At 35.3% G+C, this 26,865-nt stretch overlaps 4 protein-coding genes and 1 long non-coding RNA gene across 7 annotated transcripts in view; 3 read left to right on the top strand and 2 right to left on the bottom strand.

Moving 5' to 3' along the window:
* LOC130987205 (uncharacterized) overlaps positions 1-26,865 on the top strand; it is a 698,101-nt gene that overhangs the window by 354,098 nt on the left and 317,138 nt on the right. The window lies entirely within an intron of this gene.
* LOC130987223 (uncharacterized) lies at positions 2,569-5,045 on the bottom strand. The gene is made up of 5 exons (XR_009089618.1): positions 4,827-5,045; positions 4,606-4,756; positions 3,484-3,604; positions 3,338-3,405; positions 2,569-2,948 (listed from the first exon to the last, which is right to left on the bottom strand). It is a non-coding gene; the product is annotated as an uncharacterized LOC130987223 (long non-coding RNA).
* On the top strand, positions 10,234-14,441 carry LOC130987188 (uncharacterized). The gene is made up of 13 exons (XM_057910836.1): positions 10,234-10,549; positions 11,459-11,586; positions 11,710-11,895; positions 12,466-12,534; positions 12,625-12,681; positions 12,947-13,000; positions 13,087-13,149; positions 13,236-13,298; positions 13,380-13,490; positions 13,559-13,795; positions 13,868-13,929; positions 13,999-14,127; positions 14,235-14,441. The coding sequence occupies exons 1-12, from the start codon at positions 10,420-10,422 to the stop codon at positions 14,051-14,053; spliced, it is 1,215 nt and encodes a 404-aa protein (XP_057766819.1). The 5' UTR covers positions 10,234-10,419; the 3' UTR covers positions 14,054-14,127; positions 14,235-14,441.
* LOC130987169 (protein arginine N-methyltransferase 1.5) lies at positions 15,070-24,319 on the top strand. Of its 2 annotated transcripts, none has more exons than XM_057910813.1 (23): positions 15,070-15,326; positions 16,618-16,735; positions 16,876-16,985; positions 17,201-17,290; positions 17,420-17,485; positions 17,863-17,954; positions 18,045-18,120; positions 18,805-18,891; positions 19,197-19,275; positions 19,496-19,587; positions 19,681-19,716; positions 19,822-19,890; positions 20,307-20,375; positions 21,227-21,280; positions 21,390-21,464; positions 22,099-22,191; positions 22,283-22,386; positions 22,852-22,900; positions 23,006-23,092; positions 23,191-23,296; positions 23,409-23,496; positions 23,744-23,837; positions 23,957-24,319. In XM_057910813.1, the coding sequence occupies exons 1-23, from the start codon at positions 15,189-15,191 to the stop codon at positions 24,038-24,040; spliced, it is 1,956 nt and encodes a 651-aa protein (XP_057766796.1). In that variant the 5' UTR covers positions 15,070-15,188; the 3' UTR covers positions 24,041-24,319. The 2 variants fall into 2 exon arrangements, with proteins under 2 accessions (XP_057766796.1, XP_057766795.1); XM_057910812.1 differs by having other exon boundaries at positions 19,493-19,587.
* On the bottom strand, positions 24,874-26,054 carry LOC131026089 (glutathione S-transferase T3-like). Its single transcript, XM_057955862.1, has 2 exons — positions 25,368-26,054; positions 24,874-25,047 (listed from the first exon to the last, which is right to left on the bottom strand). The coding sequence occupies exons 1-2, from the start codon at positions 26,052-26,054 to the stop codon at positions 24,874-24,876; spliced, it is 861 nt and encodes a 286-aa protein (XP_057811845.1).

The raw sequence follows: 26,865 nt of genomic DNA, 5'->3' as shown, positions 1-26,865 counted from the left end.
TGTTTATCCAATGGCAGTTTTTTGAGGTAAAAACTGAAAAAATGCACCATTGGAGGCACCCTCACTTCGTTCACGATCAATAATCCCCAACCTTTTAGATGCGAGTTTTAAGAAATATTGGATAAGTATATTGTGAGTGGAGTTTGAGTCCCACAATAAATGTATTATTATGAAATAGTATTTAAAAATATGTGGTGGGGGAGTATAAAGTTTGGATCCCACATTAATAAATTATATTGTGAGTGAAATTTGAATCTCACATTAAAGATGTTATTGTGGGGTAGTGATTAAAAATGTGTGGTGGGATAGTGGAGCTTGAGTTCCACATTAATTAATTGTGTTGTGGGTAGTGTTTAAAAATGAAAATGGAACATTTTTTATGGACTTACTAAAATGACAAAAAATGAACATTAATCGTGGACGGAGAGAGTATACTATTTGTTTTATTCGATTTTATTTGTAGTTCAATTGTTAGTGGGACATAATTTTGATATCTTTGTTATATTCTAGAATGAATACTAATACAATTATTAATATCATGTACAACATATAAGAAAACTAACTTATAGAACATTATGTCATAATTTACTTAAGAAAACTAAAGGTAAAACTAAAGGTAAAGATACTCAACACAACAGCTCACTAACCGGGCAATTAACAACATCTTCAAAAGCATGCAATACAACAATCATTTCCAATTCTTCGGTTTAAATCCTGGATGTACAATAACCCTCAAAAGCTTTGGCTTCAAAAGGAAGTTTCTAAATCTTAATTGTAGATCCCCACATAGCCTCTACAAGTAAAAAATACGATATATATATATAAGCAATTGTCAGACATAGAAGTCCAAGGCTCAATCCCATCCATCTAGAACAACAATGTTAGTTATACATCAAATCTAAAAAAAATAGTTTGTCTCTCTAAAAAAATTACGTAATTCAAAAATCATTAGTCCATAATTACCAGCCCAAATCAAAATGCAAAGACACTTAAAATGACCAACCATACAAATCGTATTGCTAAAAGTAAGAGTCTTTCCATAAGAAATCAACAATAAACTAATAAAAGTACATATGTTAAGTAAATGAATTATAAATGTTTAGTGAATGCTAATAACATATAAACATATGAATAAAATAACTAAAGTTCTATCGTAATTACCTTTCAATCTATCAAAAATTTCATTGTATACCACATTAGTTGTTGTGTTGCTTATCTGACCATTCTCGTCACATAATAAAATTTTGAGACCTTTTTTGCTAGTGACACGTGAGATTGCGACATACAGCTGGCCATGACTGAATACGGGTTTTGGTAGATACAATCCTACGTTTGAAAGAGATTGTTCTTAGCTTTTGTTTATAGTCATAACAAATCAAATACTTAAGGGGAACTGTGGCCTCTGGAACATAATGGGAAATTTAGTGAAATTTGACGGACTCATGACCATTCTAGCAATTGGAAACTTTTTACCCGCATTATTTCCTGAAATCAGTTTCCTTCGATCACACAGTCTCCTATTTTAGTAACTATCATCCTCGTGTCATTGCACAACTCATTGGACGGATCGATATTTCTAAGCAGCATGATGATGCCACTACGCGCGCATAAATAACGGATTTTATCCGTAATCTATGCGAAAAAACTTGCGTTAAGTATAGTGGTGTTATGTATGTGGCGCTCATACATAACGGAGAAAATTCGTTATCTATAGTATTTTACATAACGGTATGATCCAAATACATAACGGAGAAAATCCGTTATCTATAGTATTTTACATAACGGCATGATCCAAACACATAACACAATTATTTACGTTATCTATCTTATTTTATATAACGGTTCTGACTTTTATAAAAGTTATTTTTTATACGTTATCTTTACAATTATACATAACAATTCTTTACCGTTATGTATGCTTTCTTAGATTTCAACATATTTTTTATTTTTCACAATTTTCTTTATTTTCTATTTCAATAAATAGAAATGATTTTAAAACAAAATAATCAAAATCCATATATTATTATCATAAAAAAGAATTCATACACCAATTGAATATAGTCAAAATTCATCAACTGCTCTATCTAATACTATTATGCCTTACAAAAATACTAAACATATTAAATATGAAACTAGCTAGCCATCTGGTACAACTTTTCTTGTGAATTCATAAGCCTCTTCAGCTCAACGTACGACTTATTTAATCCACCACAAACCTGCCACAATCATACAAAGAGTCAACCAAGAATCACAATGTAGAGCATCATAAATGAGGAGATAAACACTTAAAAAGTATACCTGCAAGAATATAGAGCAATGCACAGAACTAAAACCTATACAAAATATGATAAAAAATACAAATAAAAGGACATTTGAAATACGAAACAAATGAAAATAGTACTATGTCAAATAATAAATTTACAAAAATATTCATTAAAAGCAATAAAGACACGCTCCGAGTAAAGCTGAACATTGGTTACTGGTGAATCGTAATTGAGTGGGTAGTGTTTTAACCGGTGAATCATGATTGGATTGTGAATTTTACCTAGTATCGAACGTGAGAATCGAAAGAGAGTTGAGTGAAATTGAATTACCGAGAACAAAAAAGAGTTTGTCGTTGTATTGAGAAAGCGCGTGTGTCTCCTTACATGGTACAAGTGCATGGGTATTTATAGAATACACTTTATGGGTAAAATAGTAATTTCAGTCTTGAAGTCACATTCCCCGCGTGGCCAGGGGTACTATGGTAATTTCGTCTGCCTTCGCTCATTCCTCTGCTCAGAGGCAGAGAACTATGTGTATCGGGGGGTTTTGGATTCCTCTGCGAACAGATAATTCCTCTGCTCTGACGCTTCCCGAGTAAAATGGTCATTTCTACCGTTGACTGTCTGTGAGTGGAGCATTCCTCTGACCTCAGCGATTCCTCTGACCCGAGTGATTCCTCTGCTCTGCATATATTACTCCTCATCGTTACCAATATATTCCATCTCTACTAAAATGATCATACATATAAGTGCTCAATAATCATCCATGCAACTTTCAACTAGCTTTGGATAAGTCTTAATGCTCTGATAAATTCTACTGAGTGGTATTCCAAATCCACTAATAGTGAATCAAAGGAGAGAGAGAGAAAAGTTTTATTTCTGTAAGTTGTGAACATACGAGTATCATCAATTTCACTTTAGTTGCACAAACATTTCTTGCAATAAAGCACATACTACTATCATCGTGAAGATAATAATGCATAACTATTGATAAGACATCACAACATGCGATGAAGAAAAAGGACAAGGCAATATGACTGCAATGAATGGTAATATATTATAGATTAATGTACCTTCCCAGCACTGCTTCCAACAGCCATGAGAAAACCCCATCTCCATCAAATTCAACTGCCGTAACCTCCTAAAATAATCAAACTCTATAAAATTATTTTATTGACAAAGCTTCTTATTCTGAAAACCATAGTAATGAGTATCTTACCGCATCACTATCACCAGCAACAGCGACAACATCTAATCGACCAACTGATGACTTAGTCCTCGTATCAAAGCATTCAACAGCTCTATCCTCACCACCACCAGCGACTAATCCATGGACTTTGCTGAATGGGCCAACAGAAAATATATATTAAAAAGCTAATAAGTCAACAGTATTGTGCTTAAGGGAAATAATTACCTGCATTTCATAAAACTTGAGAAAAATAATTACCCCAAAAAAAAACATAGATGCTCAACTTTAGTTTAAAAATGGACAGATTTTTCTACTAGATGAAAGAGGTCATGTACAGCGCCTTTTGAGCCATTAAACTGGAACACAAAATCTTCAGGAAGCCTCATAGCAGTACTACTGAAGTTTAGAAAACTCATTTAACAATTACTTCATTCAAGTATAAAATTAGCCTTGCATTAAACTAGATATTGAGAAGTTTCCAACAGTTGAATGGTAAGAAAGTGAAGATTGAAAATGGAAAAGCAGCAAAGCTTCCAAAAATGCGAAAGAAAAAAGTATTAGAACATATACAACCATGTATAAAATTCTTGAGAATACCATAAGGGATTGTAGCTTTGCATTTCACACCATTCATGAACACACATAACATGCATCAAGAGAAAAGAAGCCGTCAAATCCCTCTTTTAATTCCCTCAAACACGGTAATCAGCTTCTGAAACATTAAATTTTGACTCGGGAATATTTTCTATTTCATATCCTAATCTGCAACAAATATAATAAGTTCAGATGCATTATCTTCCATTCTCTTACAAAATTTAAAGCTCAATACAGATTAACTCAACCTAAGAAAATTCAAACTAGTGCTTCTCAATTTTTTAGAGCAATGTGAAGCACAAATGAGTTGACCAACAAGAAATTCATAAAATCAATCAAAAGAAACAAGATACATTTCTATCTATTAACTACAAACATTCCAACACCTCACAAAATTCCATCAAATAAAGTTTCAATTCATAACCCTAGCGAGAATGATACCTGAGAGGAGAGGGGGGGCAGACGAAGAGAGCTTGTGGCAGACGAGGTTATTGATAGAATCTCAAATCTCAAGTAATCGGTCATAAAAAGGTTATAGGAAGAAATTGTAATGCTTACCCCAGTTAGGTGGAGTCCATGGCACAAAAGCACCAATCGATGGTTGCGAAGAAGGAGAGATTGGTGTGAGATGGTTCGGATATTGAATGTCAAAGACTATACCCAAGGCATTTCAGAGTCTTCGAGGATTTAATTTTCTGAGACCAACAATCTGATTCCACAAATTAAAGGTTGGATTTAATTGAATGTGGAATAACTCAAACAGGGACAGAATAACCTACTTGAAGGTTGCCAGAGTCGGAGGCGGCGAGAAGAGAAGAGGCTAAGCGTCGGAGCCTGGAGGTGGCGCAGGACGTGACAGAACTGATTTGCTGCGCAGGAAAAGAGAGTCAGGGAGACAGGAGAATCGGCGGCGTGGGGCTTGGATAGCGGCGGCCAGCAAATTGCAGCGGGGAAAGAGAGAAAGAGAGGTTAGTCGCGATTTGGGGGAAAGAGAGAGAGAGAGAGAGGCCAACGCGATTAGGTCGAAAACGAGAGACACTGTTATGCTTATCGATTCGTATTTGCTTTAATTAAAAAAAAAAAATCTAATACATAACATACATTAATAACGGTAATGTGCTCATACATAACACAAAGCATACTGGTAATGGTAATAAATACGCGTTATTAAAAATAAACATACGTAACACTCATAGATAACATCAGACTCAAAAACGTTATAAATAATCATAGGTAACTGTTTTCTCATAACGGATTTTTGAAATATCCGTTATCTATGCAAAAAGGGCGCACATACATAACGGATATTTTAAATATTCGTTATCTATGAGGCGTTATGTATGTGCGTTTTTGGCGTAGTGTGCACCCCTTCTTCAATTTTATTTCGTGGTTTGCCAATCCTGAACACTTGATTGTGTTGAGATATTCAACAAAAAATACTTAATCATCGACATTCACTTCTTCATCCGCTTTGCAAATGTTATCTGAACTAAGGTATACTTTTTGTTCGACGGGCATTAGATGGCGTAATCATTGATTGTATCCACCATTTCATTTGTCGGCACCAAGATAGCTTTATCCTTAAATTTATTTGGATTAGACGTTGTATGCAAAACATCTGTATATATACTTCTAACTATAGATTCAATAGGATTAGCTGCATTTCGTATAAGAATATCATCTTATAATATCACTTCAGCTTCTCCATGATCAAAATTGTCAACAGCAATACCATCCCCTATATTAAATATCAATTCTGCAAAGTTCTTAGTATCTTCAACATCTGATCATGATGCGCAATTCTGATATAAAAAATAATTTTTGAATAACATTATACTCCATAAATAAAATAATTTAGATAAACAAATATTTGTATAAAAGTATGACTCTAGTTTAATTATGAGCAATATCATGTTCTTAGTTAATTTAAGAACTTTGCACTGATTCCAAAGTTTAGAAGAATTTATTGAGGCGTGGACAATATCATGTATGATACTATTTGGTATAATTGGTAGTATTTGTCTGAAATCTCCACCTAAAACAACGACTAAACCGCGAAACGGTTTTGCATAACAAATTCATGTAGGTGACCGTAGCACATCTCTTAGACTCTTATCGAGAGCTTCAAAACAAAATAAAATGTTAGTTAAAAAATATAGACGATTTGATACAAAATAAAATAGTATTATTATGTGTGAGAGCATGTACACAATAGATCATATATAAAGAGGTTGAGTGATTTAGATTTTCGGAGAATGTATATATAATATATGGTGTAGATTTAATGAAATCCAATTAGATGATGGTGATTCAAAGGTTTAGATTTTCGGAAAAGATTTGTTCTTGTTTTGGCTTCAACATCAAGTTAATATGAGGACTTTAAAGTTCTTTCTACTTAGACAGAGCTTTTAGCATATGGTAGTGGGTAGACTAATCAATCCAATCATTCTTTCAATATGAATTGGTAGTATAGATTAATGAAATTCAGATTGATGCTGACATTTCAATATTTAAGATTTTTAAATAAAATATCATTGGATGATTGATATTGTTTAAGAAGTACTCCCTCCTTCCAGTTTTTAGTATCCATTTGAGAGTGACACAATAAAATGATTGGGTGTATTGTGAGTGAAACAAGAGTCTCACCTTTTATATGATAGTGTTAAAGTAATTAAAGTGGAGTAAGGGTCACACCTACTTTTTCTAAAAATAGAAATGGATACCGATATATGGGACAAAATAAAATGGAAATATGGATACTAAAAGTTGGGACGGCGGAAGTATATGATTTTCATAATCCACATACTTATTTTTTTTCCATCATAAAAATAAGCAAAATATATGAATCATCATGATGTTGATACTTTTTATGTATTTCCTTCCTAGAGTTCAAGCTCATATGATGTTGAACTTGAACAATTAATCAATGAATGTAATGTTAGGTCTACATATTTTACATAACAATCTTATCGTAGCACAATTTGATGAATATCAAAATGTTACAATAATTCATGAAGATTTAGGTCTTGGTCACAAGTGATCCATATTGCTCGAGAAGCAACAACTAACCATATGTTCAACGAATATTTTTTTTCGTTTGAAAATTCAACATTCAATGAAGAGATGTTTCGTAGACGTTTTCAAATGTACCGATATTTATTTATCAGCATTGTTGTTGTTATAAAAAAACAAAATAGTTGATTCGAGCTATATACTAGAAGATGGGCCTTGTCTACATTTGCAAAACATAACAACTAGGGGTGTAAATGAGCCGAGTCGAGTCGAGTATTGCCATGCTCAGACTCGAGCTCGACTATTTTCATGAAGCTCGAGCTCGAGCTCGACTCGGCCGAGCTTGATTTTTTTGAGCTCGAGCTCGACTCGATGCCATACTCGTGAGCTCGAGCTCGACTCGATTAAGCTCGATTGTGGAGCCTTAGTCGAGTTTGAGCTCGAGCTCGTCTGATACATGCTTCAAACTCGGTGAGCTCCTGTTCTAGAGGCTAGAGCTAAGCTCGTATATACTTCTAGTGAGATTTTGATAGAAACAATAGTAGTAATTGATTTGGAAAACTTCTACTTGAGCTCATATGCAGAGTAATCTTTTGTTTAAATTTTCCAACCATAGATTTACTAAAAACCAGCAAACAGCAGTTGATAAACAACACACAAGTAGCTCAAGGTCACACCATATTCTATCCCTAAGATAAGAAGGAAAAAAAAACACAGAAACAAACTTAGGATTTAGGAAACATCATTCAAGTTGATAATAATGTTGGCTATTGCACCAAGAAATTAAGCAGGAGGGGCCGACAAGAAATTGGGCTCGACAATAATTCTGGTGGTTCCTACCGAAAATTAAGCATTAAACATTTAAACTCACTGGAAATGATATACACAAGCGCCGCCGGTGGTTCCTCCAGATACTGTTGTCGCGCACTGGTCGGGCTGGGAAAAGGAGAGCCAAAGGCGGCGGCTCCTTGCTGCACTGCTGCTGCTGTTAGGCTCGCCGAAAGGACGACTCGCCGTTGCGCCGGTCGTCGGTCGTCGATCAGCCGAGAGAGATGAGAGTCGAGAGATTGGGGAGAGGGGGAAGGGGAGGCGGTTGGCAGCTGCTGTTCTGATTAAGAGAAAGACTTAGGATTTGTTCATTGTGTAATTCAAATTCAAATTGTACGGGCTTAGGGTTTGGGCCATTTTGTGGACATAAAATAAATATAATTATGGGCCTATATATAATATATTATATAATAATTGCTTGGACTCGATTAGGCTCGCGAGACTAACGAGGCGAGTATCACGAAACTCGAACTCGGGCTCGGTACATATTCGAGTAGCTCGAGCTCGACTCGACTAACATCGAGCCGATTTCGAGTAATCTTCGAGCCGATCCCGAGTAGCTCGCGAGCTGGCTCGACTCACTTACACCCATAATAACAACTGCATTTTGAATAGTAGTGTATGGAGCACTAGTAAATGCAATTAATGAGTATATAAATATTGGTAAGTCCATTGCAATTAAATGTGTTAATAAATGCTACTCCCTCCGTCCTACGAATCTTAAGTCACTTCTTTTCGGCACGGGAACTAAGACAATAGTAGTATTTAGTGTGGTAGGTGAAAAAGTGAAAATGTGAATAAAGAGAATTTTTTTACTATATAAGGAAATGACTCAAGATTCATGGGACAGTCGAAAAAGGAAAGTGACTCAAGATTTGTGAGACGGAGGGAGTATCATGCAACTGTAAAAAAACATTTTAAGATATCTAAAATCTCATAATGCTAATGATGTTAAATTACTTTATACTTGTAAACAATGTAGTCTAGATTGTATGTATTGAAATTGAAAAATTTGTCCAATTGGTTAGGCATGCTCGTATGCAGGTCGCAGTGGATCTCCAACGATACTATTTTGAAAGCATTGCCGATTATGACCTTTGAAAATGACATGCATTTTTTGGTATGTCAGGATCCAATAATGATTAATGTGTTGGAAAGATCTATTCTTTTTAGTGACATCGTTACCACACATTATGTCATACAAGAAAAAGAGTATAATGTGAATTATTATTTAATCGATGAAATATTTTCTAAGTGGTCCACACTTGTACAAACTATTCATGAACAGTGTTATGCAAAAAAAAAAATTACAATGAGAGAAGAATTGGGTAAAAAAGATGAGGAACATGCATTTAAAGTTCTTCAAATTCGATTTGCAATTGTTGCAAATCCAGCCCGTTATTGCAAAAAAAAAACATTTGTATTAATAATGAGAGCGTACATTAATATGCACAATACTATGATTGTTAAAAATAAACATAATCTATCTACAGTCGTTGAAAATGCAAGAGAAATGTTGACTCCACATATTGAAAAAAACTATTTTTAATAATTTCTACGACACTATATAAAAAATTAACAATAAAGCGGCTCACTTTGCGCACTTCGTGATGCATTAATCAATCACATATGAGATGAATTTTCTAATTTTGAAAATTAATTGTTATTAACATGTAATTTATGTTTTGCCAAGTATTATGTAATATTTAATTAATTCTGAGAAAAAAAAATTATGTAATGTTAGTTGTATGTTGTTGAAATAAATTAATCGTTTTGCAATATTTAGACGTATAACTTTATTGACTAGTTTATTTTAAACATATTTAAATTAAATTATATTTGTAATTATAATTAAATATGACTGAGCATCAATATAATTGTTAGTATTTTTTTAGACGATCAATATAATTGTTATTAAATATATATATGATATATAATAATGAGATTGACAAGTTAATTTAATATAATAAAAATATAAAAGTAAAATATTTCATTATATAATGAAAGATGAAGTTAATTGTTGAAGATAAAAATGCGAATTCTACGATATACTCTCCAACAGTGTGAAATTCACTATATTACTATAAAGTTATCTTTTGAAAATGCTCTTACCTCTAAGAGCTCTACACCAGTAAATACAAATTGGTATTAAAACAAAACATACTAATATATAGGCACCACACAATAATAGAAGATCACTATTCATTTTTTTCCCTAATTTGACAAACAATGATTTCGAAAATAATATATAATAAAATTATGCAACGAGTCTAATTATGTTTTGGACAACATATATATTAGAAATATAAAAACAAGTGTAACACAATTAAGTGATGAATTGAGATAAAAGGGTGTTACTGTATATTCATCATCACTTTACCCAAAAAATCAAATCATACATGAACATGAATGATCGTGTTCTTGGCGAACGTTGATGTCTCTAGAAATAATAGCACACTACGAATTACAAAAGCAACAGAAAAAGCTGATTAATCGATCAAATTCGGATCGCCGGAGCGCCGTGGTGGCTTAATGGCGACGTTGAGACATTTCGCTTTCACCTTGTTTCTGTCATTGCTCCTCACAGGCTCAATATCCAATGTCGAGGACGAGCTCAGATCAAACGGCATGGATCACTTAAGCTCCAAGATCCGCACTCTTGGTAACTGTGTCCTCAATTATTTTTTGATTCCATTGTTTGAGTTATTCATCGCTTTCATGAATGATCGAAATCACGTTTTTCTATTATATTGTTTTAGTGAGAATGTTTGTTTTTTTGAAGATAGTGTACATTGAGGAATATGATGGATTGATATACTGATAATTATGGATGAACATCATGCGCGCGCACATGTGTGTGTGTGTGTGAGAGAGAGAGTGTGTGTGTTTTTTTATGTGTGCACGATATTGTGTGTCTCCTTGGCATTTGAAGAGGGGAGATGTTATTCTCACTTGATAATTTGTTCACGATCATTTCTAGTATCTATTGGAAAGTATTAAGATTTGCAAAAGATGTTAAATGAAACAATTGATTGGAAAAAGACACATTATTTGAGTATAGTTTCCAAAAAAAAAAGTTGATTGTGAAAACTCCAGAATTATGTTCTTACCAGAATAGTAAGTATGCCTTGCATGCTGAAAACGTTGTTTAAGGAAAAAAAATAGTAAATATATGGTGCAGGAAATATATAATCGAGAAGCACTGCACTTCTTCTTTTATTTTGCATTTTCCTATTTCAATTGAGAATGATTATTGCGAGGCAGTTCTTTATCATGTTTTCATTATGATAATACATAACATTATATTTTGCACCTTACTTTTCTTGCCAATAAGAAAAAACAAGCTCAATTTATAGTAACATTCTCATTCTATCAAGAGTTTACGCTACAAATCTAAGTTTTTTGTCTTCTTTTGTTGTACATTTAAGATAATCTCTAACTCAAAGTCCAAGTAGTCTCCTTGGAGTGAAGAGATTTGTTCTTCAGAGTGCTATTACAATTGCAAGAGCATTTTAATGTGATAACATAGTAGTTTTTCTTTCCCCCTTACATGTGTTTTCTATATCTGTAGAGAATCGTATCGAGGAGAAGAGTCAAGAAATAAAGGGTAGGGATGTGTTGATTGCAGCTAAGGAGATGACGATCAAAGAAAATTCACAGAACATAGCCTCTTTGGAGAGTGAAATTGCTTCTCTGCGAGTGAGTGATTAGATTCAATCAATATACCACTCTACAATATTTTTTTGCACAGATGAAGGCTTTGTTCTGGAAAAATGATTGTGGTCTAACATCCTAAATATACATGTATTCTTTTTTGCTTAGGATAATAGCAATTCAAATGCCGTGGAGCAGCTGGGTAAAGCTAATGTGCGAGCGAGTGAATTGGAAAGTCAGGTGGAAAAGTTGAAGAGAGATCTGGCTATTCAAATCAAGGATAAAGAACAATTGGAAGCTCGAGCTCATGAAGTTGGAAAAATGGCATCTGAATTGAATTCCAAAGCTGACAAGGCAAGTCCCATTCAAATCATGCAATAATCAAAATTTAGAATGGTTCTTAATAGTGCAACATCAATGCCTATCTTGATTCCCAACCATGTTTGTGCGTTATAGTCTACATGTTATCACGGCATGGGTCTCCAGGTGCTCTAAGTTTTGATGCTACCCTCTATCCAATTATGACACTTATAGTGTCTTTGGGCGAAAGATAAAGGCCTGGTTGCATAAAGGACATTATGCAACAGCTTTACTGGATCATCCTACAATAAGATTATTATATGGAGACTAAGAGAGCATTTGACTGAGCTTATAAGTTTTCACAACATCAAAACTCCAACAAACCTAAGTTTAAAATAAGATCTAGCACATTATAAGATATAGGTGCTCCTTAAGGTAAGTTTGTCTGAGCGCCCTCTAAGTTAGCCGGCTACTGACCTCCTCGTCGAAGATTGGTCAGAGTTTTGCATGGTTTAAACATAATGTGCAGAGATCGAGGAACACTGCCAAATTGTAAGCATATTAAATTACGTAAACATCTGGTTTCATGTACTAATTTGGTGTTCTGCCTTTTTTTTTTCTCAGCTCGAGAAGATTGTTGATGAACAAAAAACTAAGTTGCGTAAAACAGAGCGTGCTCTTCAAATAGCCGAGGTGCTCTGTCAATAGTTAGTGCTTGTTAGATATTTTAATTCAATGACAGGGTGATTGATTACTAGTTTTCTTATAAATAATCCTTGCTAGGAAGAAATGATGAAGGCAAAGTTTGAGACAACGTCCAAAACTAAGGAGTTGATGAAGGTAGTTTCTTTGGCTTAATTCTGCTTGTTCCATGCTCATTTTGGTTTAGTTATAGTAGTGAGTTGTATTTCATTTGAAGTCATATGGACCTAGGACCTACCTACCTATTGCGTTTTTGTTAATTCTCATATGATATCTGGCCGAGTATCTTTACCTCAGTGCAGAAATATGTCCATGTGTATTATACATCTAGAACTTTGTTTGTCCTTTTTCTTTCCCAGCTAGTCTATTGGTTAAGATTGTTTCATTTATGAGACACGTTCAGGTTCATGGTGCTTGGTTTCCACCATGGATGGCTCTTCATTTAACTTATTGTCAGGTATTTATTTGCTTCTTACTGAACTATCTTTTATTCTTTGAAGCATTATTAATTCACTATATTATGCTGATGTCACTTTACTTCAGTCTCTTTTGGAAAAGAAATGGAAACTGCATGCAAAACCCGCTCTGGAGCCGTGGATGCAGAAGGTCTCTAGTTAAACGCACAATTTATCCGATTCACGGGTTTGCCTTTCAGATGTGTGTATTAACTGTTGACTTCTGGCTTGTTCTAGGCTTTTGAGAAGAAGGCCCGAGCTGAAGAATGGGTTGCACCACATGTCGAAAAAATGAGAACTGTGAGTAGGCTTTTCGTGAGATTGTTCTATATTTTATGGTTATCTACTTTTGAAAAGTGTTGTTCTAAACTCTATATGAAGGAATGGTTACCTGCACTGAAGGAGAAGTGGGATGACAATGTTGAGCCGCATGTCCAAAAATTAACCAAAAAGGCAATAGAGATATATGAAGTTGTGGATCCTTATTTTCAGGTAAGATGTTGTCCAGACCATTTAATTTGTCTCGTATTCAAAATGAAATAAATCGGACTATTGTGCAGGGACTAAGGCGAGTGACTAGGCCATACGTTACTCGGGTGGCCTCTGCAGCAAGACCTCATGTTAACAGACTACAGGTTGCTGTGGAGCCCTACACGAAGGGGCCAGTCCGTGCATATGGGAAATTCCTTGAGTCCGCGACTACATACCATTATCAGGTTCAAGACAAGGTGCACGAGAAACTTAGAAGCCACGAGCTTACAAAACATCTAGCAACAAAAGAGCTAGTTTGGTTCGCTGTAAGTTGTTCGATTCTAGTGATGATCTAGTGCATTCCCGGTGTAGCTTAACTGACACGTTACACGTTTTAGGCCTCTGCGCTGCTGGCTCTGCCCGTCGTCTTCCTGTTTAGGATATGTTCTATTGTTTTCTGGTATGTCTTGCCTCATTTAGTTCACTTTGCTTAGTGTAGTCATTTTTTGAGATTATTGTCATGTTTCAGTGGAAAAAAATCACGAAAACTTAGTAGAAGAAGTGGTAGCTCGAGGAATTACTAAGAGTCGAGAAGTAAGAGGTTGAAATGTTTGGAAGGTGAAGCCCCCACTGCACTACTTTATTAACTTAATGCAAGGTATGAAATTTATCTAAACCAATTATATTTTGATGACACACATCTTAGTTATTCTTTTTTTTCTTGAATACTAATGTTATTTAATTTTCTTTTTCAATTTTTGACAGGCAAGTTTTGGTCCATTTGAACAAAGTACATTTATATATCAGACGGCCTCGTACAACAATTCAATTTTTGGGCAGGGGCGATTGATCGATATGAGTTTATCATAATCTAATTTAGTCATATATCCCACTGTGTGTAATTGTTTTCTTTCATTTCTTATGAATTTAATGAAAGTTTTTCATATAAAAAATATACTATATTTTAAGTAGTACTCCCTCCGTCCCAGCTTTTAGTATCCAACTTTCCTTTTTTGGTCGTCCCACATTTTGGTATCCATTTATATTTTTAGTAAAAGTACGTGGGGCCCTTACTCCACTTTAATTATTTTAACTCTCACATAAAATGTGGGACCCTTATTCCACTCACAACACATCAATCACTTTATTAAAACCCGTGCCGTTCTCAACTGGATACCAAAAGCTGGGACAGAGGGAGTAGTATTTTTTAGTTTAATATTTTAGGTTAGGATTTCAAAAATGTCTGATAAGTCGAGTGTACCACATCTTATTTTATATACAAAATGATTCTTATGCTATATCAAGTAATATATATATATATATAAAACATGGACATTAGATGTAAATTTAAAATTTATAAGAATGCACAACTTTATAATACTAGTAGATATATATCGTCTTATACTAGTATTATCTTTAAATTAAATATATAGTATAGATATAATTGACGAACCCAATTTTGTATAACAAAGTTGATTTCTATAGTATTAACCAGAATTTGAATCACTATACATTTAAAATGGTAAAACATGAATTCTTAATCATTAAATTTATCAAAATAGATACAAAAGGGGGAAAAAGAAATGATCGAAAGTGAGAAATGTATAATTGACAGGGACCTCATAAAACCCTAACCTAGCCACATTCATAGCCCGCACATATTTTTTGAACTGCAAACCCCTCCTTAAACCCATTGCTTCCCAATTCTAGAGAGAGAAAATGCCGCTCGGAGAGAGACATGGCGGCGACAAGAGCGAGTCTCGCTACTGCGGCGTCGAGACGGACTTCGACGATGACATGCCCAACCTCCTCTCCTACAACGTCCACGGCGGCTTCGATTTCGTTCTTGCTACTCTTGTGAGTCAATTTCATTCTCTCTCCACTTCTCATCTGTTGTCGCATTGTGTCGCACTGATTGCTGTACATTGCTGTGGTCTGGTCCTGGTCCTTGGTGTTGTATACTTAATTAGTTCATTACTCGGTTTTGAAGTGTCAAGCTCTCAAACCTTCACTAGCTCGTGTCCATTTCTATCTTCTTCTTTCTTTTCTTCTTTTCTTTTCTTTTCTTTTTTTCTTTTTTAGTTTAATCGTTTTTTTATTTTCATTATGCTGATAGCCGCCGAATGTTTCGTTTTAAGTTGTATAAGCTGCGCAAAAGTTTTCCTCTTTCTTTTTCTTTCTGCCACGATGAGTGACATCTAACAATCAACAAGCGCGACTCGTGAAAATGTTAGTACCAATATATTTTCCCCTTTCCTCATGTCCAAGTGTGCATTTTTTTTTTCAAATTGATTACATATTGAAGCATTTAGAAAAGATGCTATTCTTGCTTTCACCCATGCATTTTTTAGATGTATTTGATCTGAAACATTGTTTTTATTAGTGATCCCAGGAGCACTTACAACACCATTTTGATTTTATGACTGGTTCAAATTTTCTTAAAAGAGAAGAGCTCCCGAGAAGTTGTGTTTTCTTGTTTTTGTGCATACTCTCTGCTCACGGTGGCCAATTAGCCAGTCATACATCAGCCAAATGGCTGTCAGTCTGTGTGAATGGTCAGTAGGCTCACCTAGATCATTATGTTGATGGCCTCATTTTTGAGAGGATGTAGCTTCCTTCTCTCGAGGTCGCCAACTACATACCACTTGTAGGAACTAAAAATAGGCTGTTTGCTTCCCTGACATTCATTATTCATTATCATATGCTGGTTCATAGAGATTTTTGTACATTTGTATAATCATCTTGAAGTGATTATTATCTTTTTCGTCAATATCATTAAATCATCATCAGCTTTTTGGTTACCATTCAGGGCTGTAAGGAATGTACAAAGTTTTCTCATTATTCTGTTTGGTTGCTAGTACATATGTAATATATTATTGTGCGTGTGTAATAGATATGTGTCATATTTCCAGAACCAGTACGATAATAATTATAATCCTTTTTTAGTGTTTACTAGTATAACTTTGATCCTTTACAAAGTCTGCAGAAAGTAAAAGAATAAGCTTTATGATAGCTTGTTTTAATTAATTTCAAATTGTGTGGTTTTTATACATTGGCCACGAAACACACTTGACGCTAACCAGCAGAACAAAGCACCGAAAGTTATATTTCAAGGAACCTGCTCTTATTATAATGTTTCATGATGCAGATGGATCCTACATATAGGCCTAGTCTAGTGGACAAAGATACTAGCAGATCATCTGCTCTGCCATTTGCTGGGTCAGACTTGGTCCTAAGCCCTTCACAGTGGAGCAGTCATGTTGTTGGTTTGTCCTTCATCTTGTACAGCTATTCTTTTATTTCTGTATGCTTCGTTACCTGCTATTGTGTGCTTGAGCTTCTGTAATCAGACTCTATTCTAAACGTATTGCCTTCATTTTGTTGAACATGTTTAGCTTCTATCTAGGCAAAATTAGCTCCTGGATTGACTTGGACTCTGAAGATGAAACACTTCGCCAGGATTCTGAGATTACATTGAAGCAAGAAATAGCTTGGGCTTCTCATCTATCTTTGCAGGTGAATAATGATATTTGGAATTTGGTTATGTGGTCTATGAAAACGATAACCATTCTTATAATAGATCATTATTATATCCTCTTCTCTAATGCATATTCATCATAAAATAAGTCTTTGAGGCTTTTCCATTATTTTACAAGTTGTTCCGTGCTTCATTTTCATTCTTGTAATCTGTTAGACTTGTTGCTTAAGCAGCTACATCCTTTGTTTTGCAGGCTTGTATTCTGCCTACACCTAAGGGATCTTCTTGTGCTAATTATGCAAGATGTTTGAATCAGATTTTACAGAACTTAGGTGGCATGCAGGTACAGTTTAAACCAGTATCCACATTTACATCTGTTCTTTTTGACATAATTTGTAGCATAAGAAAATATTACATGTGTTTGTGTTGATGTCATTTCCCTTTATTCTTATTATTTACTTCCGTATTAAAGTTGTGGCTTAGGATTCCTATGGTAAAGCCTGAAGATGGCATTGAGGCTGGGAACCCAGAATACATGGTGAGTAGATGCCCTTTAATGCCATTTTACATGCTCAGTTTGCAAGGGCTTCCACTTAGACATTGTTTGCTTTCAGCGCATGGGTTTGAGGCTCTGAATCATTCGTTATACCCTATAAGGGCACTGACTGATTTCTTATGACAATTTGCAATCAATTTATGCATTCATTATGAACTTTGATATTTTCCTTATTTTGTTTATGGCATTTATCTTGTTTCAGAAAGGCAAATACATTTATCATCTAATTAAAGCCTTTTTCTACCTTCCACTACTAGTATATTTTTTGTGGATATTGCCTCAGATTTCATATCATAATCATTGTTAGTATTGTCAAATATACGCTTTACTCTCACTGTTGCCCTTTTTCTCTCCTGCAGGGTGAAGGGGATGTTGATTCATGGGAACTGTGGAATTCCTTTCGGCTTCTATGTGAACATCACAGCCAGCTCTCGGTTGCACTTGATATTTTGTAAGCTTATAAAGCCCTGTGATCTTTTTTGGGTCGAAATTTGTCATTATGTTGGTTATAGCTGACAAAGTTTTTCAATTACGTTTTCAGGTCCTCATTACCTTCTGCATCTTCAGTTGCACGATGGTTTGGAGAGCCCGTTAGGGCTGCCATAATCAATACAAATGTAATTAACACATTGTGTCTCAGTAGTACATTTATAAATTTATTGCATGAAGGTTGTCATAGATACTTTTTCGGCCACCTTTAGTGCATATAGAGAGGCTTTTTCTTGTGATAACATAAGTAATATCATCAAAAGAGATCTGTTGCACTTGCACTTCCCGTGCATATTTTTTTCAACTTATTGTGGTCCAAGGGTCAAAATTCAATAGTAGTAAGAAAATTTCTGTTCCATGATGGGAATGACTTTTTCTTTGGTGTCAACTTAATTTTCTGCTGGCATATCCTAAAGCAAACATAAAAGCTATCACACATCTGTATTATATATATATCATTAACTTCTTGGAGCACTATAAAGCCAGGCTGGAGTATTTGTTGAGCACTAATAATGTACTCTAAGCTATATTATTGAAAAAGGATAGTGAAGTACTCAATATGGAGCATTTATTAGTACCCCACAGTTATGGTATTCGGTTTATAGTATATTCATCATTAGTATCTAAAACTGTTCTATTTTCCTGTTTCCCACAGTTATGATATTCGGTTTCCTCAATTTGATGTATTCACATTAGCTTTTACCAGTTCACCACCTCAGAAGACTACACATTCTACTATACTTTTATGACTTCCCTATTTGTTTACTTGTTGGTGTGAATTTTTCTCATTAACTGAACTGCTGTCTTGGCAGTCTTTTCTAACCAACGCAAAGGGATATCCTTGTTTATCAAAGCGTCACCAGGGATTAATAACTGCATTTTTCGATCACTCGGTTCAGGTACTATTATAGAACACATTATTGCATCCTAATTTTTATGCTTCTAGGGATTCAACTTGTTCTGGTGCACTTTGAGCTAGAAAAGTCCTCTTATTGTGGGCGCCCGGTTTTTGTTATATCGAGTATTTGGATTCTCTAGTTTCCTCTAGCCTAAGAAAACAATGGTATCTTAATAGTATGGTTCTCTGCAACGGATGTTTTTGTAACTATAGATGAGTGTTTCAAATTTTAGTTGTTTATATATTAAGTTATTGAGTTAGAATGATGAATCCATGAAGCTTTTGATTCATGTGCACACTTTGTAGGTAGTGATTTCCGGCCGATCCGTACACAAGGTACCTGTGGGTACTTCTGAATCAAATGCTAATAACAACCAAACTGAGGGTGAGTAAGAAGTTCTGAGCTCAATTACGTCTTACAGCTTCCATTAATTATCTGGAAAATAATATTTCGGTTAATTAGGTTCTTATGAGCCTGATATTAGCTATACCCATAAGCTTGTTCTCTTGTTTAAGATGTTTTCAACTTCTGGCTTTTTAGTTTGTTTCATTTGCATCATACTAGTATTTTAATTATATATCTGTCTTTGCTTATTTTTTAGTAGGAGGTTGGAGACACCCCTTAAAGGCATACTTAGATTATGTTGCTTTCCTTTATCAAAAAATGGATCCTCTTCCCGAACAGGAGCGCTTTGAGGTAGAGCACCTTTGCTTTGATGTACTTTCAGATGGTGTTATGCAATAATTATGATCCTATATTATGTTTGACTTCCTTAATGTGGCATTCCAGCTTGGATATAGAGATTATCTACAATCACCCTTGCAGGTTAGTTGCTATATCAACAGTATTCCCTCCTTGGGATTTTTTTCTTTGTTTCTTGTAGTTTTGGTATCTCTGATCACCTAATTTTTTTTTTCACTATCTTTGCAGCCTCTCATGGATAATTTGGAGGCCCAGACATATGAAATATTTGAAAAGGACACTGTGAAATATAGCCAGGTATGGTATTGATTTATGTAACTTTCAACAACCGTAATATGTTGATAGCACTGGTCTTATGTGCCAATTTCCTCATCCAAAAAACAGAAAAAACAAAACGTAGTCTCATGTACCAGAATGTCTGTAAATAGTCAGCAAAGCATAATGCTCTTCCTGTTATATCATCTTGCATATGTGCAAGGTGTTTCGGTTTGCATCTTTTGGCAGAATGGCCATGTCCAATTGAACATCACTTTGATTCATCCAAGGATCGATTCTCTTTTCTTTTCTTGTGGTAACATGGTTGGCACCAAGCATAAATTTGAGACCTCTGTATAGTCCATTTCACTGTTTAATTAAATTGATAGTTTCAAACATAGTGTCTCATGGTCTTTATGGCATCTTAATTCGTGTTAGTATATATTGTATCATGGCAGTATCAAAGAGCAGTTGCTAAAGCATTGGTTGACCGGGTTCCTGATGAAGATGCTTCTAGAGTGACTACTGTAAGTTCTATTTCTTTGTGTTAGTAATTATACCGTGAAGGTTGATAAGAATTACAATATAATATTTTCTATGACTTTTTATCACACTAACAAAGACAAAAACAAAGCCTGTATATATTCTAGAAAGAGGAGAAGAATTATCCTTGATCAACTAGGTAAAAAACTTGACTACCAACGGAGATTTGTTTCTCATCTTAAATTTAGGTGATTAAATTTGCACCAATCACAGTAGGCAGAATAGCTTATCATAATAAGGAAACTTGAACAAGAGATGTGTTGAATCTTCAAGTTCAGCTAAATTTCGACATATCATTCAAATTATGGCAGAGTTAACAATTTGATCCAAAAGCTTTGCACAAAAGGTAATGTTGACACTGCTTTTTCATTTGGGTAAATTACCACTAAAAAAATTTGCCCCTTCCAGGTAGTTGATTCCATGGTGTGAGATCTGAATAAAAAATAAATACTAGAAAAATATTATTAGAATAACACAATGGAGTTGGCAAACACTAAAAAACTGCAAATATGTTTTTTTAGTTATTGTTAATTAGATTATGTTAATTTCAGGATATCTTCTAACCTCTTACTATTGTTGGTGTGTCCTACAAGGCTATAACGTATTTATACAAAGTAAAATCTAGCAATTGGTTGGTATTGCATTATATAAGTTGGATTTGACACAAAGTTGTACCTTACGGATGTGATCGACCCTTTTAAATGAATACAAACTGACAGTTGATCTAAAAGTTATGGGCTAAATTGCTACTTATGTCCTTAGATTACTGTGAGCGCAGCATGAGTTGGAAAATTCTATGGACCTTGCAATGATATGTTCTTTCTCATTGTTCTAGGTGTTGATGGTTGTGGGTGCTGGTCGAGGGCCGCTTGTCCGAGCATCACTGCAGGTCTTTTCCTGTTCCTTTGCTAAGAAAATGTGCAAACTAGAAGCGGTTGATGTTATGATTGCTGACATCTTACTGGTAATGCATATTGTTTTCTCGTCTTGTTTGACAGGCAGCTGAAGAAACAGAGCGAAAATTGAAAGTATATGCTGTGGAAAAGAATCCAAATGCAGTAGTAACACTTCATGTAAGTTGTATTTATTATTTCGTCCATATGTTATTAGCCTATTACATTGTGGTTTAATCTGATGGTCCTCTGTAAACAAATAATTTTGCTGGCTGTACCATGTCGTACTGATGTTCCTTAGAATTGTATGAGACTCGTTCATTCTGAACATAAATTTCACTTATGCTCTTAGAATTGCCGAAGATATCTGTCACTGCAATAAGTCTAAGATGTTTAAACAATTGAGGATTCCAGCTACTATGATTTGCCTCTTCTTCATTTCAGTTAGTATGCAAACCAAGCAATTTATCTTACATTTAATGTGTGGTGAGTGACATTATTTGCTGTAAGAAGGACTTGAAACATAGATCAAATCAAGCTACAATTTTTTGCTTGCTAATATTGATATCTTGTAAAAGCAAATGCTTAGTTATCTGTTTGACGCATCTGGAACATTGTTAGAGATCGTACATATAATATGAGTATTTTTAATGTTATGTGAGAAATGCATGTGTGGTTCAACGTGAAATTTCAATTTCAATGAGTTCTTTATCCAATGAACATTTAAATTCTAAAGGATTTGTAGATTACTTCTACGTATGTCATTGATGTCCAAGTTACTGAATCAAATAGAATCCTTATGTCCTTGAAACAGAGTTTGGTCAAGCTAGAGGGTTGGGAACAAACTGTTACCATTATATCCAGCGACATGCGTGATTGGGATGCACCTGAGAAAGCTGACATATTGGTATTGTTCTGATTGTGCATGATAAAGAAGGCTCTGCATGCTTATATTATTCTGCATTTCACCTAATATTTTTCAATTTTTGACCTAGTAGGTCAGTGAGTTGCTAGGATCTTTTGGTGACAATGAGCTTTCGCCTGAGTGTCTTGATGGAGCCCAGAGGTTTTTGAAGGAAGATGGAATTTCAATCCCATCATCGTAGGTTTTATAATGCTTTTCCTCCCACCACTTTTGAATGAAATTGGCTTTTACACAAAGTCCACTTGAACTAGTTGTATATGATGTTGATCTATTTATTCGTTACTTGGTAGTGTTTTTGTTTTTGAGACGGTTACTTGGTAGTGTTTTAAAAGGCCTCTTACAGTAGCCTATATGGTGTTTATTCTATGTTAAAGCTTACATCACTTAATACTGTATCAAGGTTGACTGATCTCACTGGATCTATTTGTTTGAAAGAGCCAGTGCATGTTTCACTTGAGTCATTACTTGTTACTTGTTAGGCTTTTCTTGATCTCCTTTCTTAAACAATATTTTCCCCGTCTTTGTTGTTGAATGACATGTGCTGATGTGCTTATGCAGTATAATTTGATTGATTAAGGGTAGTATACTATACTTATCCCTTTTGTTAATACCAAATTACTTATTTTTCTATGGTTTTGACAGGTATACAAGTTTCATTCACCCTGTGACTGCTTGCAAACTTTACAATGATGTAAAACCCCTTGCATTGTGATTCTCCATTTTTGTTATTTAGCTATATAATTTCTAACTCTTTCCCAGATTTTAAATTGCTTATTTTATATTGGCAATGGTACAGATCAAGTCACATAAAGATCTTGTGCACTTTGAAACTGCTTACGTGGTCAAGCTGCACCGTGTGGCCAGGCTCGCAAATACTCAACCTGTTAGTTTTCATCTGGATGTCTATGGTTGTTTGTTCAGTTGTAATATATTTACCTAAAGTGAATCTAATGGTTTTAACATCTTCATTTTCTCAAATAGGTATTCACGTTCACCCATCCAGAACACTCAGATAACGCAAGCAATCAGCGTTACAAAAAACTTCAGTTTGATATTCCAGAAGACACTGGTGCAACCTTGATACATGGTATGTGCCTCCCCCCTCTCTGTCTCTCTCATATTGGGAAGGGGGTTGGATGGTTTGCAGAACTGGACGTGTATCGACCTACTAAATCTTCTATTCTCTTCTTTCTTTACAGGATTTGCAGGTTATTTCGATGCAACACTTTACAAAGATGTACATCTTGGTATTGAACCATCAACAGCTACCCCAAACATGTTTAGCTGGTATGGCAATCAATGAATGCTTATTAAGCTTGTTAATTGCAAATTCATGTTTGTTCAGTCACTAACGTATAGTATGATTCTGATTGCAAACATTAGAAGCAACATTCCTCTTTTTCCATAAGAAAAATTGGAAAGGAAAGGAACTATCCTTGGAAAGAGGGCCTGCTCATATGATTGAGCTACTCTTAATTTCTGTTTTTAAGTATAATCTTGAAACTTATTCTGATAACTTTCTTACATTAAACAGGTTCCCGATATTTTTTCCATTAAGGGCACCAGTGTACGTCAAACCCGGTTCTCCTCTAGAAGTTCATTTCTGGCGCTGTTGTGGTTCCACCAAGGTATTCAACTCCTCTCTCTTTGTTGTTTGAACATCAGCTCAATTCCACGTTTTATTTATTTCGACCTAGTACTCTTTTGATTTCAACATACCATAATAGTTTTGTTGAAACGATGCCAGGTCTGGTACGAGTGGTCCGTGACGTCACCATCAGCTTCACCCTTGCACAACACAAATGGTCGCTCGTACTGGGTTGGGCTGTAGGTTCATTTTTAAAAGTTTGAGCGCGATAACTTCTATTCAAGTGCAAGAAGACGCCGCATGGTGATGTTGTATATTAGTTGAGAGCTGGGTAGAGGTATAGATGCTTTCATTGTGAAATTTAGTAACTGTTTTTGTCTTGGCTCTGTGAAGGCCATGTTATCTGGCATTTGCCGTTCATACAAAACTGTATGGATGCGTTGTGTCATGGGAAATGCTTTGGATAATTATGTATGAGATGATAATTTTCCCATCTTTTATATATTTATTTTATTTTTGATACATCTTTACTATTTGTAATTGTTACACTTGCTTATATTATTTGCATAGTTGTTGGTAGGTTTGTGGAGAGTGTAAATAGACAAAAGAAATTTACATACCCATCCAAATGTAATTTCACCGAGGTAAAAGTATGAGTACATCCACCATAGTTTAATTGGGATTTATTAATTCTTAATTAATTATAGTTTATTGATTATAATGAAAATTTTATTATGATGAATACATTTTCAAACAATATGTTTCCCAATTGTTCTTTTTAATTATTACTCCTATGTATCAAAAAAATCTTTGTTCTTATTTTCGATTCAAATTAATTAGACGCTTTTTCATTCGATTCCATCAAAAGATAAAAAAAAGTAGGCATGATAAGTAAAGAACAAAACTACAGCAAAATACAATATATCATAAGTTGATATATTCGGAAAATGAAAAACAAAAGGTGATGTTATTAATTTAAGATTTAAAATTGTCCATAAATACACAAAGCATACTTAAAAAAAATTTATATAACTAATATTCTGTTTTGCTCAAAGAATATGTGAGGTTTTGACATTTTATAATTTGTTCTGAATTAAAATTCTGACCATATCTAGAGCATCTTCAGTGGAGTGTGTCTTAGGAGGTGTCTTAGATGGTGGTCCCCACTTAAGACACACTATTCTCCAGTAGTCCAGTGCATCGTGTCTTAAAGGGTGTTTTAGATCTCCATTTTCACAAAATTCATATTTCTACACATTTATTTTTAAATTCTCAATTTCATTGAAAATAAATTAAACATTACAATAATTAAAATAAAATTAAAAACATAATTAAAATACGATAATAAAATAAAAAATAACAATAATTGAATAATTTAAATAAGCCCTCGACGCTTGAGCACTTCTTGGACTAGGTGGTTGTGCAAGGCCATTTGTGCCTCCGTCATACCTGTCGTGTCTTTGTTCAAGAGCTTCATATCCATCTGCTCCCGTTTCATCTCGGCTTGCATTTTTTTGACCTCGGCGATTTCCCCCGTTTTGAGAGCATGCTCCCTCATGCTTTCGGCCACCTTCTCGAGAGCGTCGGAGAACGTCGAACCTCCTCCCGAAGACCCTTCTCCCTTCTTCGCCTTGCCCTTGTCTCGCTTTGCCGCTTTTTGGCCTTGTGGTCTCGTCGTGACACTCGGCTCCGAAGAAGTAGTGGTTGCTCCACCATCGGAGCCCTTCGACTTTTTTGCAGAGTGGACATCCCCGGCTTGCGACGTGAATCTTTGGCATTCGCGAAGCACTTTCCAAGCTTTGACGTAGGAGAATTGCTTCTTGAAATTCGCTTCGAACATCGTCTGAGCTTGTTGGAAGATTTGATCGTCGCTCATACCACTCCCCCAATTCTCCTTGCAAGTGTTGTAGAAGCCCTCGAAGAATTTCGTCTCCTTTTGGACACGGGCGAAGTGGGACTTGAGATGATCCGGCTTTCGCGGCGGTGCTCCCGACTCATTGAGCGCGTTGAACTTCTCCGCGATTGCTCTCCAATATTGGAGCAACTTTTGGGAGGTCCCCAAAATAGGATAGTGGGTTGCCTCCGCCCACAAGATTGCCACGAGCTCGGACTCCTCGCTAGAATATGCAGCGCGGGTGCCCTTGGCTTTCGGCTTCACCGCCTCCGGCTCTTCTTGGATGTTGGCGTTCGCCGCCGGCGTGGGAAGATTTTCCGTAGCCAAGACATTGGAGGCTTGTGAAAATGGAGCAAACCCCATCATTGGAAGCCTCGAACCGCCTTGTTGCTCGAGGTATTCATCGAATTCACGATCCATTTAAAAATATAGAAGAGAGAATTGTAGTTGAGAAAGTGGTGAATTTGATATTGTGGAAGAGTGGTATTTATAGAAGGGAAAAAAGAAAAAAGAAAAAAAACAAAAAACAAAATAGCCGTTCAAAAGCAACGGTCGATTTTTTTAAAAAAATTAATATTAAAGCAACGGTCATTTAAAAAAAAATGATTTTCGATTTTTTTTTAAATTGGGCGCGTTCGCCGCTCGCCCCGGGTCGCTGCTTCGCCACGGTCTCGCATCAGGCCGCGTCTCCAGTGCGGCGCCCCCTCCTCAACCCGCGTCGATCCAGCGCTCGACACCAGCGCTGGAGGTGCTCTTAATCTTATACTCCCTCCGTCCACAATTTAAAGCCCCACTTTGATGTGGGCACGGAGACTAAGAAAACTGAAAATGGTGATGTGGATGAAATAAAAGGGTAGTTGACTAAAGTGATAAAGTAGTTGACTAAAGTGTTAAAGGTGTTGTGTGGTGGGTCCACTAGTGATAAAGTGTAATAAATATATAATATAAAAATAATAAAGGTGTTGTATGGTGGGTCCATTAGTGGCAAATGGTAGTAATTTTAAATAAAGAGGGAGGGTAAAAAGGTACAAAAAGCAGAATAGGGCTTTAAATTGTGGACAAAAATTTAAGGGGAAGTAGGGCTTTAAATTGTGGACGGAGGGAGTATGAAAGTTGAAAATTTAATTGTGGAAATTCAAAATTTACAACTTCCTTTGAATTTGTATGTCAAAAT

This window comes from Salvia miltiorrhiza, chromosome 5, assembly GCF_028751815.1.
Source record: "Salvia miltiorrhiza cultivar Shanhuang (shh) chromosome 5, IMPLAD_Smil_shh, whole genome shotgun sequence".
Taxonomy (NCBI): domain Eukaryota; kingdom Viridiplantae; phylum Streptophyta; class Magnoliopsida; order Lamiales; family Lamiaceae; genus Salvia; species Salvia miltiorrhiza.
The sequence above is the reverse complement of the archived record's forward strand: the minus strand, read 5'-3'. Positions and strand labels throughout refer to the sequence as shown.